We start from the raw sequence: 19,638 nt of genomic DNA on the forward strand, positions 1-19,638 counted from the left end.
ACTATAGAGAAAAAATCAGACAAGCAAATTCTTCATAAGTTATAGAAGAGCACAGAAAATTCTGTTAACAGTCATCATATTGTCGTGTAGGTAATCAGCCTTGCGTGTGCGTCGAGGACGAAGCCCGAAGAATTACGCACAGCACCGTTCCGCGAGAACAGCCGAAGATTCACGAGCTAGTGCACTTCCTCCTGTGAAAAATCTTCAGCACTTCCGGCAAAATGTATCATTTTGATATTACGATATTGCAAAAAGCTTCTTTAATGTTTATTTGCTTATCCTCAATACCGCTGGCGCCAGGCTTTATCAATTTTCCCGTGACGCAAGATGCGACCAGGTGTATCTCGCATGACCGCAGAGTGGTGCAATCGATCCTACTTTGTTCGGGACTGTTGTGGTTACTTCTGCGTGCTGCATCTGGAGAATTCGTTGAAAGCTACAAATTGAGCATTGCCGAGAGCGGCGGGCATTCTGTTCGACTACCGCAGAGCAGTGTCTTGTGCCTCGAGCGGGTGTCGCCCACAGACTACTGGTAACCATGGTTCTGGAATTCTGTTCACTTTGGATGCCTCCTTTTCCTTTACGCCCATATGTTCTTTTGCTAAATGAACCTCGCAGAGCATTCCGCATTCTTTCGCCCGTTCCCTGCTCCAACAACTCCGTGTTCGACTAGTCACCAACCATGCCCCGTCGCGCATAGAGCCGCTTTTTTCTTGTAGGCGCGGCAGCCACGGGCTGTTCGCTGCGGTGAAAAACCAAGCGCGTGCACACTGACTTGGGACGGACGCATCCGGGATGTCTCCTCCGGCGCTCCTATCTGTTCCTCGCTACGCACGAAACATCCGTGCAAACTGCGGCTTGCCGGAAGTGGAGCCGATGGGAGGAGAGGGAAATTATAGGGCGGGAGGAAAAGACACTTCTATTCGCTCCAAACTGCGCAGCTCTGGAGGGTTCTCCGCACCAGAGCTGACGAGCGCGCATGTTTGTGTGTGAGCATTTGCAGTGTGGGAATGCGGCGTGCCCTTGCGTAGGCTCTTGTGCGTTCCGCGGGAGGATTATCTCCTCCCCCAGCACCTCTGGATCGTATGCATCGGAAGCACGTGTTGCGAACCGCTTACCTGCTCAGCCTTACACTGCTCTACGTGAACGAGGGCGTGACTGCCGGTAAGATGTCCTGGCATATATAGTTGAAATGAGGCGCTTAAGTGGTTCCGGTCAAGACTGGCAAGTAAAGAGCGAAGTGCAGAAAGATTTCCGGGCGTTCGCCCAACCGAGGACCGATGAAGTAACGGAGGCTATAGTGCAATCTCAAAGCCCATCCTTACGAGTGCCATGTCAGTGCAAAAAGATTGGTGCAGAAAGGAAAAGCAAGCATAGGCGCCGTGTGTTCGGGCTATTAACTGCCACAACTGTGCGAAGAAAATATTCTCAAGGGGAATGATTTCATGGTCGGCACTGGCGTAGCACGTTGTAAACCACAGCACCGTGTTCACGTATCGGCCAAAGTGGATACTATGCAAGTTTGTCAGCTTATGAGATTACATACTGGGGAAAGGGTAACAATGTTACACAAAGGCCGAAATACAGCTATCACTGCCCTTTATTTATTGCTCCCCTTCTTCTGATTTCTTAAAAAGATTGGGCGTTGAGGCGGGCCTGTGTGCTACCACTGTCATTTATTCAAGCCTGGTGAAGAAAATGAGTGTGGCAGTTCTTTTTTAACGTCACCAGCTGCGACAGGATTGTGACCAGCGCCTCAAGGTTACTTTTTCAATGTAACCACTTACAGTACTACTACTGAGCTCTAATCACTTCCTAAAGGTTGTAGGTTTTGTTCACTCTAACTAACGTTGCGACTAACTGGTACAGAACTGGAAAATACTTCTCACGTAGCCCCTTCTACCCACAAGTTGTGACAACTACGGCCTAAGTTAAATGAAACTCGTAAAAGCGTAAAACATGTGTAGATTGGATAGAATCGGTGTCCAAATATGAATTACAGCTTCTACAGCCAATCCATTTTTTGGTGCAACGAAAGCTGTTTTATGAAGCTCTCGCCGACGGATTTTGCAAGTCTACGCGCAGACCGTGACCATGCGTCCGTTGCAGCCACTGCCTTATGCCAGGTTCCAGAAAGCCTGCATGCCTTGGACTTTACTAAGGTGTGCTAAAAGAGGCAGTGTAACCATGTTTCACCGGCCACTGGCGAATGAAGTGGCTGAAGGCGATTGCTCTTGAACGCTTTGAAACAGGACTGGTGAACTTTGTGCCTGGTGAACAATACAACTAAATGTTTCTTTTCGGCTCCGCAGTCAGTTCCTCGATCGTGATTTTGGAGAAAAAATGCATGCACTCACGCGTGGACTCGAACGTCGGGGCGATAACATCCGTCTCTGGCGACGTTGCGATTGCAAGCTCTTGAAAACGGCCAGCTACGGCCGACGCCCCCGCGATCATGCTCCCGTCACACTGTTCTTCTTCACTGTGACATTAATGTACGCCAAGGGCAATTTCGTAAGACACTGCAGCACACCAACATCTTTCGCTTAGATTAGCGTGTCACGCAACCAAATATATGTGGCTCATAATTCTTTTGCATCGTAATCAGCGCCTTTCTAAACTTCCAAAAAAGGTAATTTTTCCCTCACATTTACGTTAACTTTTCAGACACTACAGATATTACTGCGACTAAACTCTATTCTGATCCACATGGTTGTCTTTTTGTGCTAATTTCTAAATGATGGCTTTAGAAAAAGCAAAGGAGCTACTACTACACGGAAGGTCAGCAACTTCAGTCTCATTGGAAGTAGAAAAACCGTGGAAAATGTGTTCGTTGCCTAGAATCGCCCCCAGAAGATCATTGCAAGTCCTCTCAGCCGCTAGGTCGCTTATGATACTTCATTCAGTGCTTCGCCGGACTTCCTGAATTGCCATCTTTCCGCCACGTCTCAGTTCATTTTTAGATGTCACAGATTCTACGGGGACTAAATTGCACCCGCAGCTCCAAAGTTTTCGTTTTGCCTCATTTTCAGATGGTGCATTGAGGAACATTAAAAAAAAAGCTGGGTGGGGGGGGTGGGGGGGGGCGGGGGGGGGGGGGGTCATCTCCAAACCAGCCTATCGTTCCCGCATGGTACAACGGGGGCTGAGTGCAACGAAAGCAGAAAAGTTCCACAACATCACAATTGCGCAAAATCAATGTCAGAAGATGAATTCGAAGTCTTGAAGCCTCTATGGCTTTTATTTTTGCATTTCATTCTATACTTCCCTGCACTTTAAAAATTATGATCTCTAGATTATTTTTTAAGCATCAGAAATTATAGTGCGAGTATGCTCTCGCCGCGGCCTCAAGATTGACACTACGATTCCCATGCCCATGATTTTACTTTCTTGTTCAAGCAGCTTAAAACTTTAGCTATAAATTGCAGTTCATAACGAAAGATAAATATGGTTTCTAAGAAAATTCGCTTTATTTCCACCTGTGCAGTGAGTTTATCCTTAGGAGTTCCTCTTCGTTACACCCTAATAGCGCATTCACAATCCATTTCTATACACAATATGAAAATGCAGTACAGAGTTTCGTTGTCGTGTCGTGTGTGCTCCTGTGTATATATATATATATATATATATATATATATATATATATATATATATATATATATATATATATATATATATATATATATATATATATATATATATATTCGCCCTATGGGCAAGGGTGCGTGTATGCAAAGTTCGCATACACGCAAAACATAAATACCCACGAAAGCAGCAGAGATAGGACAGCCGTCGCTGTAGTTCGGTTCGTAGAGCACCGAACCCGATATTCAGAGATCGTGGGTTCGAATCCCACCGGTGGCATGGTTGTTTTTTCTGCTGCTTTGAGTAAATTTCTTCAAGCGACAGATTAATCGAAGCATTATTCTCCCACTAATGAGCACTACAAATTACGAAAGAAACATTCCCCTATGCACCCTCGTTTCAGTGACTGTTCACTTCATATATATATATATATATATATATATATATATATATATATATATATATATATATATATATATATATATATATATATATATATATATATATATATATATATATATTCATTTCTGATTATTCAATGACTCACTACGCTATTAAAAAGATTTTTCTGCCTTAATTTCTAGGTTATATATACGATATCGCTGGCATTACTGTGACTAAACACTAATTGCAGCCGGAAAGTTTATTTCTTTGTCATATTTTTAGGTGGTGCAATAAGAAACCTACAAGGCCCAGAGTATCACCTTCCGCCTGTCAGCTCCTACCAGCAAGGTGGGTAAACTACGTCTGATTAAAATAAATGTACAGAAAGCATGTGAAATGTGGCGATAGTGTAGGATCGGTGCCAGAAGATATATACAACCCCTCATAGCCACTATATTGTCTCTTTGCGTCTCATTCAGTGATTCCATATCGCTCTAAAAGATTGTCCTGCCTTACCTTTAGGTTATTTATAAGATGTTAGAAACATTACTGTGACTAAACCGTGGATGCAGTATCAATGTTAAGTCGTTTGGCTCATTCTTAGGTGGTGCGGAAAGCAATGCGGAAAGGGCAGGGTACCCCCTCCAATCTGCTCATTCCTACCAGACAGGTGAAAACTACATATATGTAAAATGAAAGAATAAAAAGCGTGTACGTTGTGCATGATCTGTGGATTAAAACTTCCTTACATACTGTATCTTTTTTACTGTTTATTTAATAGCATCTTAGGCATCATTGCCTTTCCATACTGCCAGGTTATTTATAGGATACTGCATTACTACGAATGAACTCCAGCTGCCGCGTCAAGATCTTGATTTTGGCTTATTTTTAGGTGGCGCAGTAAGCTACCCCCAAACGGCAGGTCATCATAACCCATCTATCCTCTACTATCAGCAAGGTGAGACGACTACTTCTAAGTGATGTGCAAGTAGAAAAAGCATGCACGATATGCCGATCGGGTAGAAATAGTGGCAGAATACGATTTCAAACCTTTCTTGCCACTGGTTATTATTTTTTTACTTCAATTATTGATTATCTAGACTCTAAAAACGTTCTCCTGCCGTAATTGCTAGGTTGTTTTTACATCTTTTGCATAATTAAGAGCGAACGCTAGCTGCCGCGTCAAAATTAAATCTCTTCGTCTTGTTTTGAGGAGGTCTAGTGAGCAACACACATGAAGCTCATTATCACACTCAACCTGTTCACTCCTATCGCCGAGGCGCGACAACTACGTCCAAGCGAGGTGAAAGTTGAAAAAAAAGAGGGCGATAGGCGATCATGACCAGTAGATGAATTGATGAATTCAAGCCCCTGTATCCACTCGATATTTCATTTTAACGCGACAGCCTTAAAGGCCCCGTGGCCCCGAAAATCCGGCGTCGGCGCTGTCGACGTTGTCACCGAAAACTCACGTGCATCACTCTGACAGATGGTGCCTAGAGAGCAACCTAGGAGGCAGATGGGCCTCGCTACCTGCCATGGCAGGTGTCGATAAATCAATGATTGGTCCCTCAGGAAGAGCAACTTGGGCCGCGCAAGGCCCACCTCTGTTAGTACCTGCCATCGCAGGGCAGTGGCGCATCGCTTAACCATTGCGCTAGGATTGGTATGAGGACTGCAAAAGATCTGTGTATGTAGAGCAGAGAATGAACAGGTCGGCCTACATGGGCATCAACCCGTTAGTGCTATTGCGCCATAAGCTTAAGACGGTGCTTAAGTGTCGCCTCCAATTTCTGGGCCTCATTTAATTATTCCGTGGTCTTCAAAAGAGTTCGTTCTGTCGTTACTCCTAGTTTGCCTTTAGGATATAAGAAGTATAACCGTGACTAAACAGTACTTGGCGCATCAAGGGTAAGTAATTGTGGCTTATTTTCAACTGTGTCAGCGAGCAACGCTCAAGTGGCAGGATATCACAACTCAAGAAGGTGTTGTTGCGGGCTAGTTGGTTTAACATTGCTTAAAAGAGAACAGCGCAAACACAGCGCCTGCGTTGTACGTTCCTCTTTTCGTTCTGTGTTGGCGCTGTTCCCTTTAAAGCAATATCACAACTCACTTTTCCCTCCCTTCCGCAATATGCGACAGCTACGTCCACGTGAAGTGAAAGTAGAAGAAACCGTGCACAATACGTTGTTTGGGTAAAATCAATGCCAGAAGAGGAATGGAAAACCTTGTAGCCCCTGCATCTCATGCACTTCTACACGCGGCAGAGAACCGACAATCACGCCCGAAAGTTGGCGAGCCCTTTCCGGCGACTTTTGCATGCTCTAACGCTCCACCGTCGCACCACTTCTGCGAGTAACAGTTCAGAGGTGGCTATTGGTTAGATTCTTTCAGATGCCGGGCAGCCACCATGGCCGCGGCCAACAAGTGCCGCTGCGCCGACGGGTCAGGCAGCTTCGCTCTCGACGGTGGGGCCAGCGGAGGAGCGCCGGCCTTCTACAGTGCAAAAAGTGACGAGAGCTGAGGAAAACGCGAAAAGACGATGAAATTCAATTTTTTACCTACAGATAACTCAGCTCCTACAACACGCATCAAAAAATTCTTGCTGGAGGATATTCGTAAACAGGCGTTCCTTAACGCCACAGTAATACCACGACATTATTAGAGCCCCTTTTAGAGCCTCCTTAAAAGATTTCACGAACAGTGATGTGACCATAGTCTACTGGCTGCGTCATGGTTTAGGCATTCCGGCTCATTTTCAAGTGCCGTCGGGACCAACCCGGTCGGAGGCGAGTACAACGGCTCACCGAGGTACTCCTACCCACAAGGTGCGCCACTACGCTCTGCAAAATCAAAAGAGAAAAGGCGCACATGATATGTGGTTCGGCAGGATTGGTGCCACAAGATGAAGGAAATCGACTCAGCCGCTAGACTTGATTTTACAACGAAAGCTTTTGATGGCTGCATCCGCCGAAAATGCGACCTAGGCGTAGAAGCCCTCAGAGCGAGGGGCGTCGGGGGGGGGGGGGGGGGGGGGGGCAGGGGGGAGGAGTGGGAGATGTAGAAGGACTAGGAGAGAAGCAGCGAGGTAAGTGGTTGAATAAGGGTTAGGAGGAAGGAAATAGCAGGTGCTAAAGAACATTGTATACGGAGTGTCGCAGGTGTCGAGGGGGAAAGGAAGCACACGACTTTAGGGGCGCAGCGCTGAGGGCTAGGAATATGACAGCCTCAGTGTGTTGCGCAGCAAGAGGAAGCGCCAGCGGTGGAGCCACGTGGCGAAGAGAAGGGGACGTGACCGGTGAGGGTGCGTAGCTGTAGTCGGATACAGTCTAAGACCGCAGTGAAGCTCTGCCCACATTCAGGACCGCCGCACGCAATTTCTCCATGACAAAAAGTAATCCGTAGCCCAAACGTTTCTTATTGCCAAAACAAAGCGGTAACCACCAGACATAATAATCGGTTCTAGAACTTTGACGCCTCTGGCGTGTTTTACGCAGTCAGACATTCAAAAGTTGATTTCGTTTTCTGTGGTTTCAAGCGAGCGGAGTAACGCGAGACGCCGTGGACCATGGCTTATTGTTACCGACTGCTGTTTTTGTCTTAACTTGTATCCTAAAATAGAACGAAGAGTGGTAGAGGAACACACAGCGCAATATCATGACGCAAGGGGGCACAGCACTGGTGGCATGGTGTAGAAATCGTATTACAGCGTTACGTAGCACTGCGCAGCAGCAATTGTTGGTCCTCGCATTGCACAGCACAATGTGAAGCCTGAACGTTTGTCAGCTTTTTTTTTTTGAGCAAGAACCGAATTGATGGTTCGTATTTAAGTAGTCACATCTTATAATGATGTGAAATCTGTGTAAATGTTTATTCTGATTGGCAAAAAAAAATCTTGCTTCTTGTGATAGTGGCCTTTATTGAATATGAGAAGGCAGCGAAGTGGCCACTATTACCATTACCATAACTGTCTCACTGAACTCTGGCCACTAACTTTCCAGTGGCCCATCAAGAAGACAGGGGAGAAAGTGCTAGGATACACGTTTACCTAGATGGAAGGAACCTCTTGCAACCGTTCATTCTTCATATCAATGCTGTGATGTGGACATGAATTTAGTATTTTCAGTGGGTAGTAATTTCGAAACATATATTCAACAGCAGATATAGAGGCTTTAAATGTGGAAAACAAAAATCTTCTATCAGATATTGACGTTCCTTCAGTGATATCTTGCGACCTCAGCCAATTAATGAATTCTATATTTGGATTTTTTGTTATTTTGCTGAGGGATGCAAAAGCGTGAATAGGGGCGTGTCCCTGAAGATTCATCCTTAATAATAATAATAATTCGTTTTTTGGGGAAAGGAAATGGCGCAGTATCTGTCTCATATATCTTTGGACACCTGAACCGCGCCGTAAGGGAAGGGATAAAGGAGGGAGTTAAAGAAGAAAGGAAGAATAGGTGCCGTAGTGGAGGTCTCCGGCATAATTTCGACCACCTGGGGATCTTTAACGTGCACTGACATCCCACAGCACACGGGCGCCTTAGCGTTTTTCCTCCATAAAAACGCAGCCGCCGCGGTCGGGTTCGAACCCGGGAAGATTCATCCTTGAACTCAACTTTTCCGGCGAAGCACTATCAAAGTCAAACACAAGCTTCACATTGCTTACCAATGCGGTAAAGAAAAAAATTGGATTTGAGGAAAGAAAATGACGCAGTAACTCTCTCACTTATCTTGGTGGACACCTTAACCGCGCCGTAAGGGAAGGAATAAAGGAGGGAGTGAACGAAGAAAGGAAGAAAAGGGTGCCGTAGTTTAGGGCTCCGGAATAATTTCGACCACCTGGGAACGTGCACTGACATCGCACAGCACACGGGCGCCTTTTTGCGTTTCGCCTTCGTTTACTCCGTTTACTCGTTTACTCCGGCTCAGTATTCTAGCGGCTTAAGCACTGAGCCACCGCGGCGGGATGAAGCATCAGTAATTGGGTTGTGTTGGCGGTGTGGCTCGTGCCAAACAATTCCGGACAAAAGCATTTTTAGCGCGAAAGAGTTTATGAAAGCAATTTTTTCTTCATATACTGTAAGATTTCACTATAACAACCACTATATCTGCAGATGTCAAGTCGGCAGGCTCACATTTTTTTTCTATTTGCGTTTCTGCTGTCGTCAAAAGCGTTCCTCATTTATTTTCCATGGCAGTCTTAACTGCTCCATGCGACTGATTAAAACACTGCAAAGGAAAGATTTTGCTGCACATCAGAAGAACGGATCATGACCTTCAATATTTCTGTAACAGTGCCTTACAATTTTCCTGTATTTAAAAAATTTCTCTGATAATGGCACACATAGCGCGACATTCAGTTGAACATTTTCAAAGTAAAAGAGAAATGCAGCCTTGGCCACAAAGCTGCTTGCTCACGAGGGCAAAGATAGCCGCGGCGACTCAATGGTGGCTTTTGTGGCCGGCTGTTGAATGCAAGGCCGCGGGTTAGCATCTCGGCCGTAGCCGCCGCCTTTCGATATACACGAAATATATAAAGGTGAAACTCGCTGTAAAAAAAACACCTCATAAAAGCGAAAAGAAAAACTCCCTGTAAGTAATAAAATCACCGAAGGTGAAAACAAAATTATTCGGAGAACTCTACTATGGGGTCTTGCATAGCCCACGCCTAGTATAAGGACGCAAAAATTCAATATGGCAACAGTGAGAGCCAGAGGGCGTTTAAGCTATACTCGGCGTGGGCTATCTACTCTCTCACATTGTCTACGCTGCAACTTTAACACTCTCCCACTATTTGGAAGAAAGGGTTGAAAAATTCCCTCTATATTTCGCCACCAAGTACCGGGAATCTGAGAAGCGGGTGATAGAAAGAAACGAGAGGAGTGCTGAATCCTGGTCGTGAAGTGAATTTGTAATACAACCTTTGTCCGTAAAGTTTCGAGACGGATTTATTTTCTTTTCTAGAGATGATTCCCCAAAACAAATGTTGGTGCGAATGCGTACCTCTATCTTTTCGGGCTAATCTGAGCTATTTATGTTAATTCCTGTGGCAGCCGCTAGATGGCACTACATGCAGAAAAATACCTTCTCACTAGTCGTCAGCGAATTTTACTGTGAGTGAATGTGGGGAGATGGACGTCCACATCAAACAGCGTGTATACATAAAATTCTGTGTGAAGCTTTGCAAGACAGCCGCACAAACGTATGAGCTCCTTCGTGACTCTCACGGCCGCGATACATTATCGCGGGTGCGAGTTTTCAAGTGGCACAAGAGGTTCGTTTTGGGGACAACGCTGTAGGATGACGGCACAAGACAGGGGTGCCTTTCAACCTCACGGAATGAAAACAACGTGGCTCGGATCAGGGAAATCGTACAGTAAGATTTCACCATTACATTCCGCATTCTATCAGACGCTCTCGGCATTAGTAAGACAACATCCACCAAATTTTCGGTAAGAACTTGGGGAAACGAAAGCTTAATGCCAGACTTGTGCCGCACTCCCTCAAACAGGGACAGAAGGACACGCGGGCATCAGTGAGCGCTGATTGGCTTCCTGAGACAGAGAAGGATGCTGCATTTGTCGACAGCGTCATTGCTGAAGACGAAACATGGCGTTTTCAATACGATTTTCAAACAAAAAGGCAGAGCGTCGAATGGTGGTCCACAAGCTCCCCGGCGGCGAGAAAGGTGCGGCGCCAGAAGGCCAAAACAAAGACGATGTTGACAGTTTTTTTTCGGTTCCAGAGGTGTCATAAACCACGAATGCGTTTCTCAAGGGCAGGTGGTGAATCAGGAGTTTTATATCTGCGTGCTCCAGCACATGCATGATGCACGACGCCGTCGTCCTGATTTATGGGCATCTGGGCAATGGATCCTGCTCCACGGTAACGCAAGGCCGCACACTGCTTTCAGCATGACAAAAAATTTCACCAAGCACTGCATTACTGTACTTCCCCATCCCCCATACTCGCCTGACCTCTCCTCATGCAATTTTTTTTCCTGTTTCCTCGTGTGAAGAGAGCCCTAAATGGTCGCTGGATGAGGATTGTGGAAGCAATTCAAGACGCCACGACAAAGGCGCTGACAGCCTTGCCATAGAAGCTTTTTTCAACTGTTTCCAAGACCTCAAGAAGCGTTGGAAGCATTGTATAGGTTGCAAGAGAGACTATTTTGAAGGGGGTGCTGCACAAATGGTTTCAATGTTTAAACGCATTTTTTTAATGGACTAAGTCTCGGGACTTTACGGACAAAAATTGTATAACAAATTAGCAGTAGTCTGCACACTGCCCATATTGCAAGAATCAACTGCTGCATTTCGTTTTGCACTGTCTAATTCAGATCAAGTGGATGCTAAAAGGATTGCCTGCCACACCGACGCCCGCTCTTCCAACTGCGACTACGACCAAGTCTGCAGGTGAGAGTCATTTTCTTTTTTTCATACGTGAAGCCTTTGGGGTACACCGCGCTGCTTTATTTTACGTGGTCACGCATGATGTACAAATATTAATACGCCAAGGATCAGAATGAACGCTCATGCTGTTCAATGGAAGGCAAGCCGAGGGGCATCGTGAGTGCTGTGGTCTCAACCGAGGCCAAATGGTGTTGTAATATTTAGACAGTTAATTCCTTGGTAAGAAAATCGCAATTCTTTTCCTTCACGCATTTTTCCTCATCACTTCATCACTGTAGAGGTTTAGCCACCATCATAACCAACAATGGCCTTCCCAGCTGCTCAGCTGCGTCTAATGCAGGAAGAATGCACATTTGAGGACTTTCAGCCATTCTTTTCTTGGGTAAGCCACCGCCGACCTCTCCCTGCAAAGTTTTTTGCTCATACTTCCATCATGTTCCCCTGCTTTAAGCTGCGTTGCTATCACTTCGTTACCGAAGTTCGTAAGTGAGTGAACCTGATTCCCACAGCTACAAGCGACTTTCAGTCTGCACAGATTACACTCCAAGCCCCGCAGTGGCCCCAGTGGTTATGGTGCTCGGGCTGCTTACCCCAAGGACGCGGCTTCGATCCCGGCCGCGGCGGTCGCATTTCGATGGAGTCTAAATGCTACAGAGGATAGTGTACTGTGGGATGTAAGGGCACGTTAAAGAACCCCAGGTGTTCGGAATTATCCGGAGCCCTCTTTTACGGCGTCCCTCATAGCCTGAGTCGCTTTGAGACGTTAAGTACCATAATCCCATAAACCAGAGAACACACTGCGGTACGAATGCAGCCGCTTGATTTCACCTCCAGTAGATTTAAATATATTGACCTCAATTCCGGAAACCACAAAGCATGATCAGTCAAGTGCACTAGATGGACCGAAAAGGATAAACATGACTTAAATGGGGCGTTTGCTTTTTTAAAGGCACGGCACTGGCGAACTCCTGCCTCCGCCTACTCCTCAGACTACATCAGTGTAGTTGAACCTTCCGGCTTTTAACTGAACAACGCTTTCATTGGCGACATAGGCGAGCCACGCTCTGCAGACTCATACGGCTCCATTACACGTCCATTGCACTGCCGCTATTACGAGGACGATTTACGATTGTCATCAACATTATCACCCATGCTGTTCTGCTGAACGTTAGTGTAGTGGCGAATGCCACCGGCGCCTAAATTCCCCGCAGTAGCTCATTGCAGCAGCTGTCACTCGAGGTGGCGGTCCCTGCTATGAGCAAGCCCATTTTTCTTTAAGCGATATTAATTGCCGCCCAGTGTAAAGGAGGTATGTAAAGATAACTGACAGAAAAAGATGTCTAGATGAATGACAATAGGTCAGCCGATATAATGAAGTCAAGGACTGAGCGACGATGCGGTCCCCTGCGTCCAAACGGTATATTAAGAAGGATTGTTCGGCCAGAGACCCGCTGCCCTCAGGTGCCGGGTTCTCGTCGGCTTCAGCGCCGGGAAAACCCACAGCATGCGGTGAATATCGGGAGAGCACGCCGGTTTATTCGCTGGCTAGTGCTGTATAGACAAGTTATCACATATGGAGCGAGACATTGCGGTGGTGGCCGAGTGATCTGAGGCACCGAAAAAACGAAGAGTCGCTGTCTATTTGTTTCGCCGTTGGTTGCAATCATAGGTAGGCCACTGAAATGCGAAAGTCTCTTACAGCGCAGATATTAGGTGCCCCGCCCTTGGCTGAGGGTCGCAGACGACGTTCTGACCGAAAGAGCGTTAAGCGGAACCCTAAAGCAGGAGAGTAAGGAAGGAGTGGAGGGAGAGTATAGCGCATGTTGCTGGGTGCGGCTGTCGCTTCCTGTTCTCTCGCTACACAAAATCATTACGCTGGAGCGGCCCGCATTCCAAGCACAGGCCACCTACTAAAGACGACGTAGTTGTAAGCACAGACAGGCACGGACGCTGATCAGACTTGCTTCTGCACTTACCCATTTCGACGCAAGTAGGGTGTGACCACGCCAAACTAACACACACAGCATGTCAAACAACATTTGTCTATGCACTTTGCTGCACGGTAGTAACTGCTCAATGGCGGCAGAGCTGTGCATCTATAAAATGGGCAATGCCGAAAACAAAAAGACAACACTGCAAAAGCGAGGCCAGGCCACGCGCAATTCACAAACCCGAATACAGCTACAATTTAAAACTCGAACGCGTTAAAACTGTAGTGGTAGTCGGGTTTGTGAAGGTCGCGCGCTAAATGCCCTGTTACGCAGAAAATTCGGCGTCGGCGTTGCTAGCGCTCAATAGGTTGGCGCAGGGTGACCCAGGTAGCCACCCCTGGAGAAGCAACCTAGGCGGGCCACCTTGGTCACGTGACCTTGTGTCGTCATCACAACCTATCCATCGTATTGTAAGAAAATAACCACACTGGCATCTGGCAATTAAATTTATCCTTGACCGCGAGAGGTTGCTCGGTAAGAGCAACTTGGATCGCACAAGAGCCCCAGGTGGCAGCACCTGCCATCGCAGGGCAGGGGCGCATCCCTTAAACGCAGCTTCACTGCGCTAGGAGTGCTATGAGGTCTCTCGGGGACATATGAATGTAAAGTTGAGAATAACCAATTCCGCATAAATGAACATTAACTCATTAAGCTATGCTGCCTCATCATTCAGGGGGAGCTTAATGAGAAGCAGAAACGGTTTTCATCTCGCATGAAACGCTGTGGTAGATGGGACCTTGAAAGTCGTGTGTGTAAATATTTTCTCGATTCTGTCCGCAAAAAGAGCTGCAATGGCTTCTTAAGAAACCGCCGCCGACACGCCCCCGTTGCTTCCGGAGGCACCGGATGGGGGGACGGCAAAAAGGAACTGGCGGAAGTTACGCCATTCAAAGAGAGTCGGCCGGCCGTCCGGCTGTGCTTGCTCCGCTGCGGCCCGCGTTTTGGTGAACGACAGATCAGCGTAATCTTCTGCCAGTGCCGTTTGCTTTCTCTGGTTCGGATGTTCTGTGTAATGCTTGAAGCCTGTATATAAACCAGTTTTGGCATAATACTTCTTTCGAACAGCGCTCAGCGTACAGCTTGGTAGAATCCGTCGGTTGTTCTCTCCCAGCCCCTTGCACGTTAACCAAACTGACGGTACGCAGGTTATTGAAACTGCCAGCACAAAATATGTACACCAATATTTCTCTCTTCGTAATATTACTTCCTTACCTGTTAGTAAACCTTTTTGCCTTTTGCAGCTGGTTCACATCCATGCTGAGCTAAAGACACTTCCAGCACTGGCTTACTGAGGCACACAGTCTTGAATTCTTTTGCGCTCGTTACGCACTGTGTGCCTTTTTTCTTTTTACTGATTTCCATCACCTCCTGGCAGCAAAAGCAACACTCTTAATCTTTAACCAGCGCGCAGCACATGCAGCTGCAGCTAACTAAACAAAAGACCATTTGTAAAAACATAGTATACTTGACCAATGCAAGCATTTGCATTCATGAACGCTTGGTCATGGCTGACGATCGATAATGGCGTCAGAACGGCAAAGTCGTCGAGCCGCGGTACGCATATATCCGCCACAAGCAATTGTTCTGGATATCGTGACACGCAACAGCAGCAACTATATCTCGCCGCCCACCAGTTCTGATGAGCAGCACTGCGAACTCCGAATCGCGGCCATGATTATTGTTCAAAAGCGTGTTCAGCATGGGGGGGTAAGTGCATAGTTTCGTCGTATAACCGTAGCCGGAACATGCGACAGAAGGAATAGCGCACACGAGAGCTTCCTCCGTCGTCTCGTCTCTTCGCGCTGCAGTACTGCAGTGAACCTACTCAAATTCATCCAGTTTGGCATTGTTTTGCAGTTCTAAGAGGCCAACCGGTGTAATTAGGCACGTCACTATAAATAAATGAACAAACATATGTTTTACCTTGCGCGACTCGTGTAAACATGCCGGTGATCTGAATTGGATTATGTTTACAGGCGTTACAAGAAGTTAGTGGACAGGATTTTATGCAGAAGCGGTTTACAACAATGTTTCGACGCAATTTCGGTTTTTTTTATTGCCATTTGCATCGGCACCTACACAGAAGATATGCATGCACATGCATGCACCCACGCAAAACATACACATAAGTCGAGCGCCGCGGTGGCTCAGTCGTCATGGCGCTTGCCTGCTGACCAGAAAGACGCGAGTTCGATCCCGGCCGTAGCTGTCGAATTTCGATGAAGAAGAAATTCTAGAGGCCCGTGTGCTGTGCGATGTCAGTGCACGTTGAAGAACCTGAGATGGTCGAAATTTCTGGAGCCCTTCACTACGGCGTCCCTCATAGCCTAAGTCGCTATGGGAAGTTAAACCCCCATACATCAAAACAGATCGAGATTTCTAACATGTGATGATGTCGCGACCTGACTTTCGCTGCCGGTGCACTCCGCGGTGCCGTTGGTTCCGCCGTTTTCTGCAGCTGCTGATGGATCGAACATGTATGATGAGAGTCCGAACTGTCCAACGCTGCTTGAAATATCCATCATTTCCAAAACGTAGTTCTCAAGCCAGCAGAAGTAACGCGCTACGCAGCAACGCTGTCGGTGCTGGTCGGATAATACTGTGGATGACGTCAAGACAGACAGGGCCAATCGCTGAAAACAGCGGCGTTCGCTCGGCGCCCTTATAAAAAAACACATCTTTCTGCAGACTAAGAACTATAAAACGCCGCAGGGAACTCATTTTTTTCTAAAAGTGGTTAAGCTTCCCGTTAAGCGTCCCTCCGTTTTTTGAGCCACTGTTCAAGACCCTTTCCATGGGTGCAGCCAAACAAGAAGTTGGAGTCAGATTAGTAGAAGAAAAACTAGCTGTTTCTTCTCAGACCAAACACCTTGTCTTATCTCTTCCTAGCGTATGCGAGAAACCATATGTTTACGGAAATATATTTGGCTAAATCTTTAGAGCAGAGGTATAGCATGAAAACTTATGTACTATGACAGCTATCACCATTCGCACAGTTATTCCACGGTACCTCACTCACATATTCACGGCGTACTGAAAAGCCTCACTCTAACGCCAAAATGGGCTCTTGTGAACGGAGGAAAACCATGCTGCAAGGCGTGGTCATGCTTTGACTTTAGAAACCTCAGCGATAGTTACCACGTAACTCTGCTTGGAATACAGCAGCTTCAGGTGCGCTGATGACTTTTCTTGTTTTTTTTTTACCTTAGGGTTATTTGTCCATCCAACTGTGCCACCGAGGGTGTCAACGTCTGGGGAACAGGAAGATATGCATGGGTGAGTTATGTGCTGCCTTCTTTTCTGGCACGCATTCCTTGCACGAAGCGGCATGGTATAACGCGCCTTACTGTGTAGTATAAGCTACATTAAGTGCACACTTCTACTTTCGTCTTGCAGTCAACACCTTTCGGCAAGCTACAAGAAGTGTCGACAAATAGTCATTTATCTGTTTGCGTGAATAATATATTGTTGCTATAAGAGACATCAGAAAGTGAATAGCGAACTATAACTTGATTATAGAGTCAGAACTGTATCATGAAAGTCGGAAACGTTGTCGCCAGCTTTCAAGGAAGGTAAGAGTTCACACTTGGGACTTTAAACAAAATGAGAAAATTACAAGCCCCCATGGTCTAAAGTACGCCGTCTAAGCAAAACCGCTTATTGAATTACGGAAAAGGCAATTCACTCATATATATTCACGAATTTATTATTCTTTCCCGATATAGTTTTCTGTAGCTAATATATTTATTGTGCTAATGAGAGGAAAAATATCAGCGCTTGAAAACTGGAGAATATCATACCCATATTTAAACAGGCTGACGACATAAATGTATATGATTATAGAGCGATGTCGTTAATTTCTATTCCCTGCAATACCCTAGGAAATGAAAAATATATTCTGTTCCCACGATACACCTGCACGACAATTCCTTTCGACCAGCCGAGTAAGGCTTTCGTTTGGGCCTTTGTCATGCAAGGTAGTTGAACGAGCTCATCCACATGTATAATGGTATAATGGTACTTTACTTCCTAAAAGCTTTTCAACGTTTAATGTGATCCGCATTTATTCAAAGTTTTTCTTGCTATTCGCTGCCGTCTCCTTTGTTGGGTTAAAGATAAATACAAGCCAACAACCGGTGGTGACCATCTTCAGTTAGCAAACAAGACTAGATTAGAAACTGGCCCCTACATGTTAAACCATTAAGTGATACAGACGAGCAGTAAGGTTAAGTACCTACTAGTGGCTGCCTTTAGGTCAGTATAATACTGAATGGTCCACATTACTGCGATAGTCTTTTGCTTTTTCATCGAAGAAGCTTCAAGTACAACTTTCAGTGTTAGAAGCCAGACGGTAGAGCAACTTTTTCCCGGCTTTCAATCCTTGTCTTTTTAATATGCGTGCTCTTCTCTTTTTTTTCACTTCAACAAGCAAACTAGCTAGGCGACGTAAAATTTAAAGGGGCATCTGAGACGTTGAATGCTTCATTGCAGGAGTCGCCGATATGCGTTGCAGCAGCTCATGACCTGCGGTTGTTACCGGGGAAGGAGACCGCTGTTGCCTTCAAAAGATATAAAAAAGACATCGCAGACTACAGGGGTTCCTGGCGCAACATGGTCAAGTCGAAAAAGTAAAATTCCATCCATTGATTGTTGGAACTTGTTTGATTCGTAACACATCTCCAAATCTCTTGTGCTTACACCGCCGTAAGATGAGATTTAGATTCAAATTTTCCGCACAGCTTGCAAACCAGCCGCAGTGTACATTACTTTTTCACCAATGGCCAATATAAAACTGCTGACAAGCTTCTTGTCCAGAATATGCCTTTATATACAGAGAACGAGCCATAATTCTCACGCTATGCGGTAGGCGATGAAGCAGTGTCAAAGCTAAGATATTTGTTCCGAGAAGTAATCCTCTCGTAACTTCTTTGTGCCGGTTTATAAAAGTTTAAAACTGATACTTTTCTCGAATGTTCAGCGCAAAAACATTCCTACCATGTCCACAAATGCTATACGGCACCACAGCAAGAATGCAAGTGCCTCTCATCTCCCCATAACTTCTTGTTTCTCTCAACGCACGGCACTACTGAGCATCCGTGTCCGAGTGGACGTTTGGCGCTTGGGCTCTGCTGTGTAGAGTGACAATAGGGTTCAGTTGCTGTTGCGAACCGGAGGATTAATGAACTCCTTCCATACTGGAAACTTAACTAAATTATCATTCTCAGTTTCGTTGACCTCCCTTCATACCCCTCCACACAAGTACGATAACCAACGGGCAATGTCCAGTTAACCTGCCTGTCTTTCATTTCTTTTATCTGCCTACCACTCTCGCGGCCGCTTTGTGCGACAGTTATCGCCGTGGCAGTGGATAGCTGTGGTAGAGGGGTTTGAAAATGCTAAACGGTATGGTTCGAAACTTCAAGGATTTGCATATAAATGAATTTAAACAACAAAATGCAACATTGTGGACATACCACGATTTTACGCAGATTTAGGGGGAATGTCTAACACTGTACCGCGGTGTGACGGTCGAATGCGGTGTAAAAGGATATGACGAGTCATTTCAACCAGAACGGAGCAGGCGGTTCAGTTGCTTTGATGCAGCGAAGCCAGGTTTTTTTTTTTTTTTTTGTCAGAATGCGAGTTGGGCAGCAGCAGCAGTCGGAAGACAGGAAATATCGTCAGTGCACCCAAAACCAGGTCAATCGGCTCTCGTACGCGTGTCCTTTCGCTTTAGTACATCATAACTTAAGGAACACGAAGTGAACAGGGGAGCTTCAGGGTGCTTAGCCAACGTTTCGACAAACAGGACTTGCATTCAACGGGGCAAAGCGTCCATGGCTTCCAGCGTGATAAAGAAATGGAGAGGTACCGAACATGGGCCTGGAAGGCTGTGTGTCCACGCATTGGGAGTTGCGACAAGTTGTTTGGTAAAACTGACTGGAAGATGTGGAAAACTAGGAGAAAGAAATTCAGCACCACGGCAGAACAATATCCGGCGGCGCGAAAAAATACCACATCAGCAGAGCAGCACGCAGGCGCACAACAAACACCAGCCCACCAAATCAAAGCGCATTTTGTTTAAACAGACGCCTAATCGCTTAAGAACAGACAGACAACGACGTGGACCTCGCTAATGACAGTGACCCTAAACACAAGACTCCTAAACACGAAACAGCCAGCAGGACGTCCACTCGGAACAAGCACAAATGACTCAAAACTGGCAGCTATAACCAACCCGAACCCGAAAGACGAGTTTTCCT

General features: G+C 46.1%; 1 protein-coding gene across 7 annotated transcripts in view; it reads left to right on the forward strand.

Annotated features, from left to right (window-relative positions):
* The first annotated feature begins 912 nt into the window (after positions 1-912).
* LOC144110624 (receptor-type tyrosine-protein phosphatase U-like) overlaps positions 913-19,638 on the forward strand; it is a 71,033-nt gene continuing 52,307 nt past the window's right edge. The window contains exons 1-8 of one of the 7 annotated variants that reach the window (XM_077643650.1): positions 913-1,164; positions 4,252-4,317; positions 4,574-4,639; positions 4,862-4,927; positions 7,214-7,273; positions 11,312-11,387; positions 16,585-16,651; positions 17,867-18,003. In XM_077643650.1, coding sequence (XP_077499776.1) covers positions 1,086-1,164; positions 4,252-4,317; positions 4,574-4,639; positions 4,862-4,927; positions 7,214-7,273; positions 11,312-11,387; positions 16,585-16,651; positions 17,867-18,003 — 617 coding nt within the window. In that variant the 5' untranslated portion in view covers positions 913-1,085. The remainder of the gene's footprint in view (positions 1,165-4,251; positions 4,318-4,573; positions 4,640-4,861; positions 4,928-7,213; positions 7,274-11,311; positions 11,388-16,584; positions 16,652-17,866; positions 18,004-19,638) is intronic. The other 6 variants (XM_077643651.1, XM_077643652.1, XM_077643654.1 and 3 more) reach the window with 6 other exon arrangements.

Source organism: Amblyomma americanum, chromosome 11 (assembly GCF_052857255.1).
Source record: "Amblyomma americanum isolate KBUSLIRL-KWMA chromosome 11, ASM5285725v1, whole genome shotgun sequence".
NCBI lineage: Eukaryota > Metazoa > Arthropoda > Arachnida > Ixodida > Ixodidae > Amblyomma > Amblyomma americanum.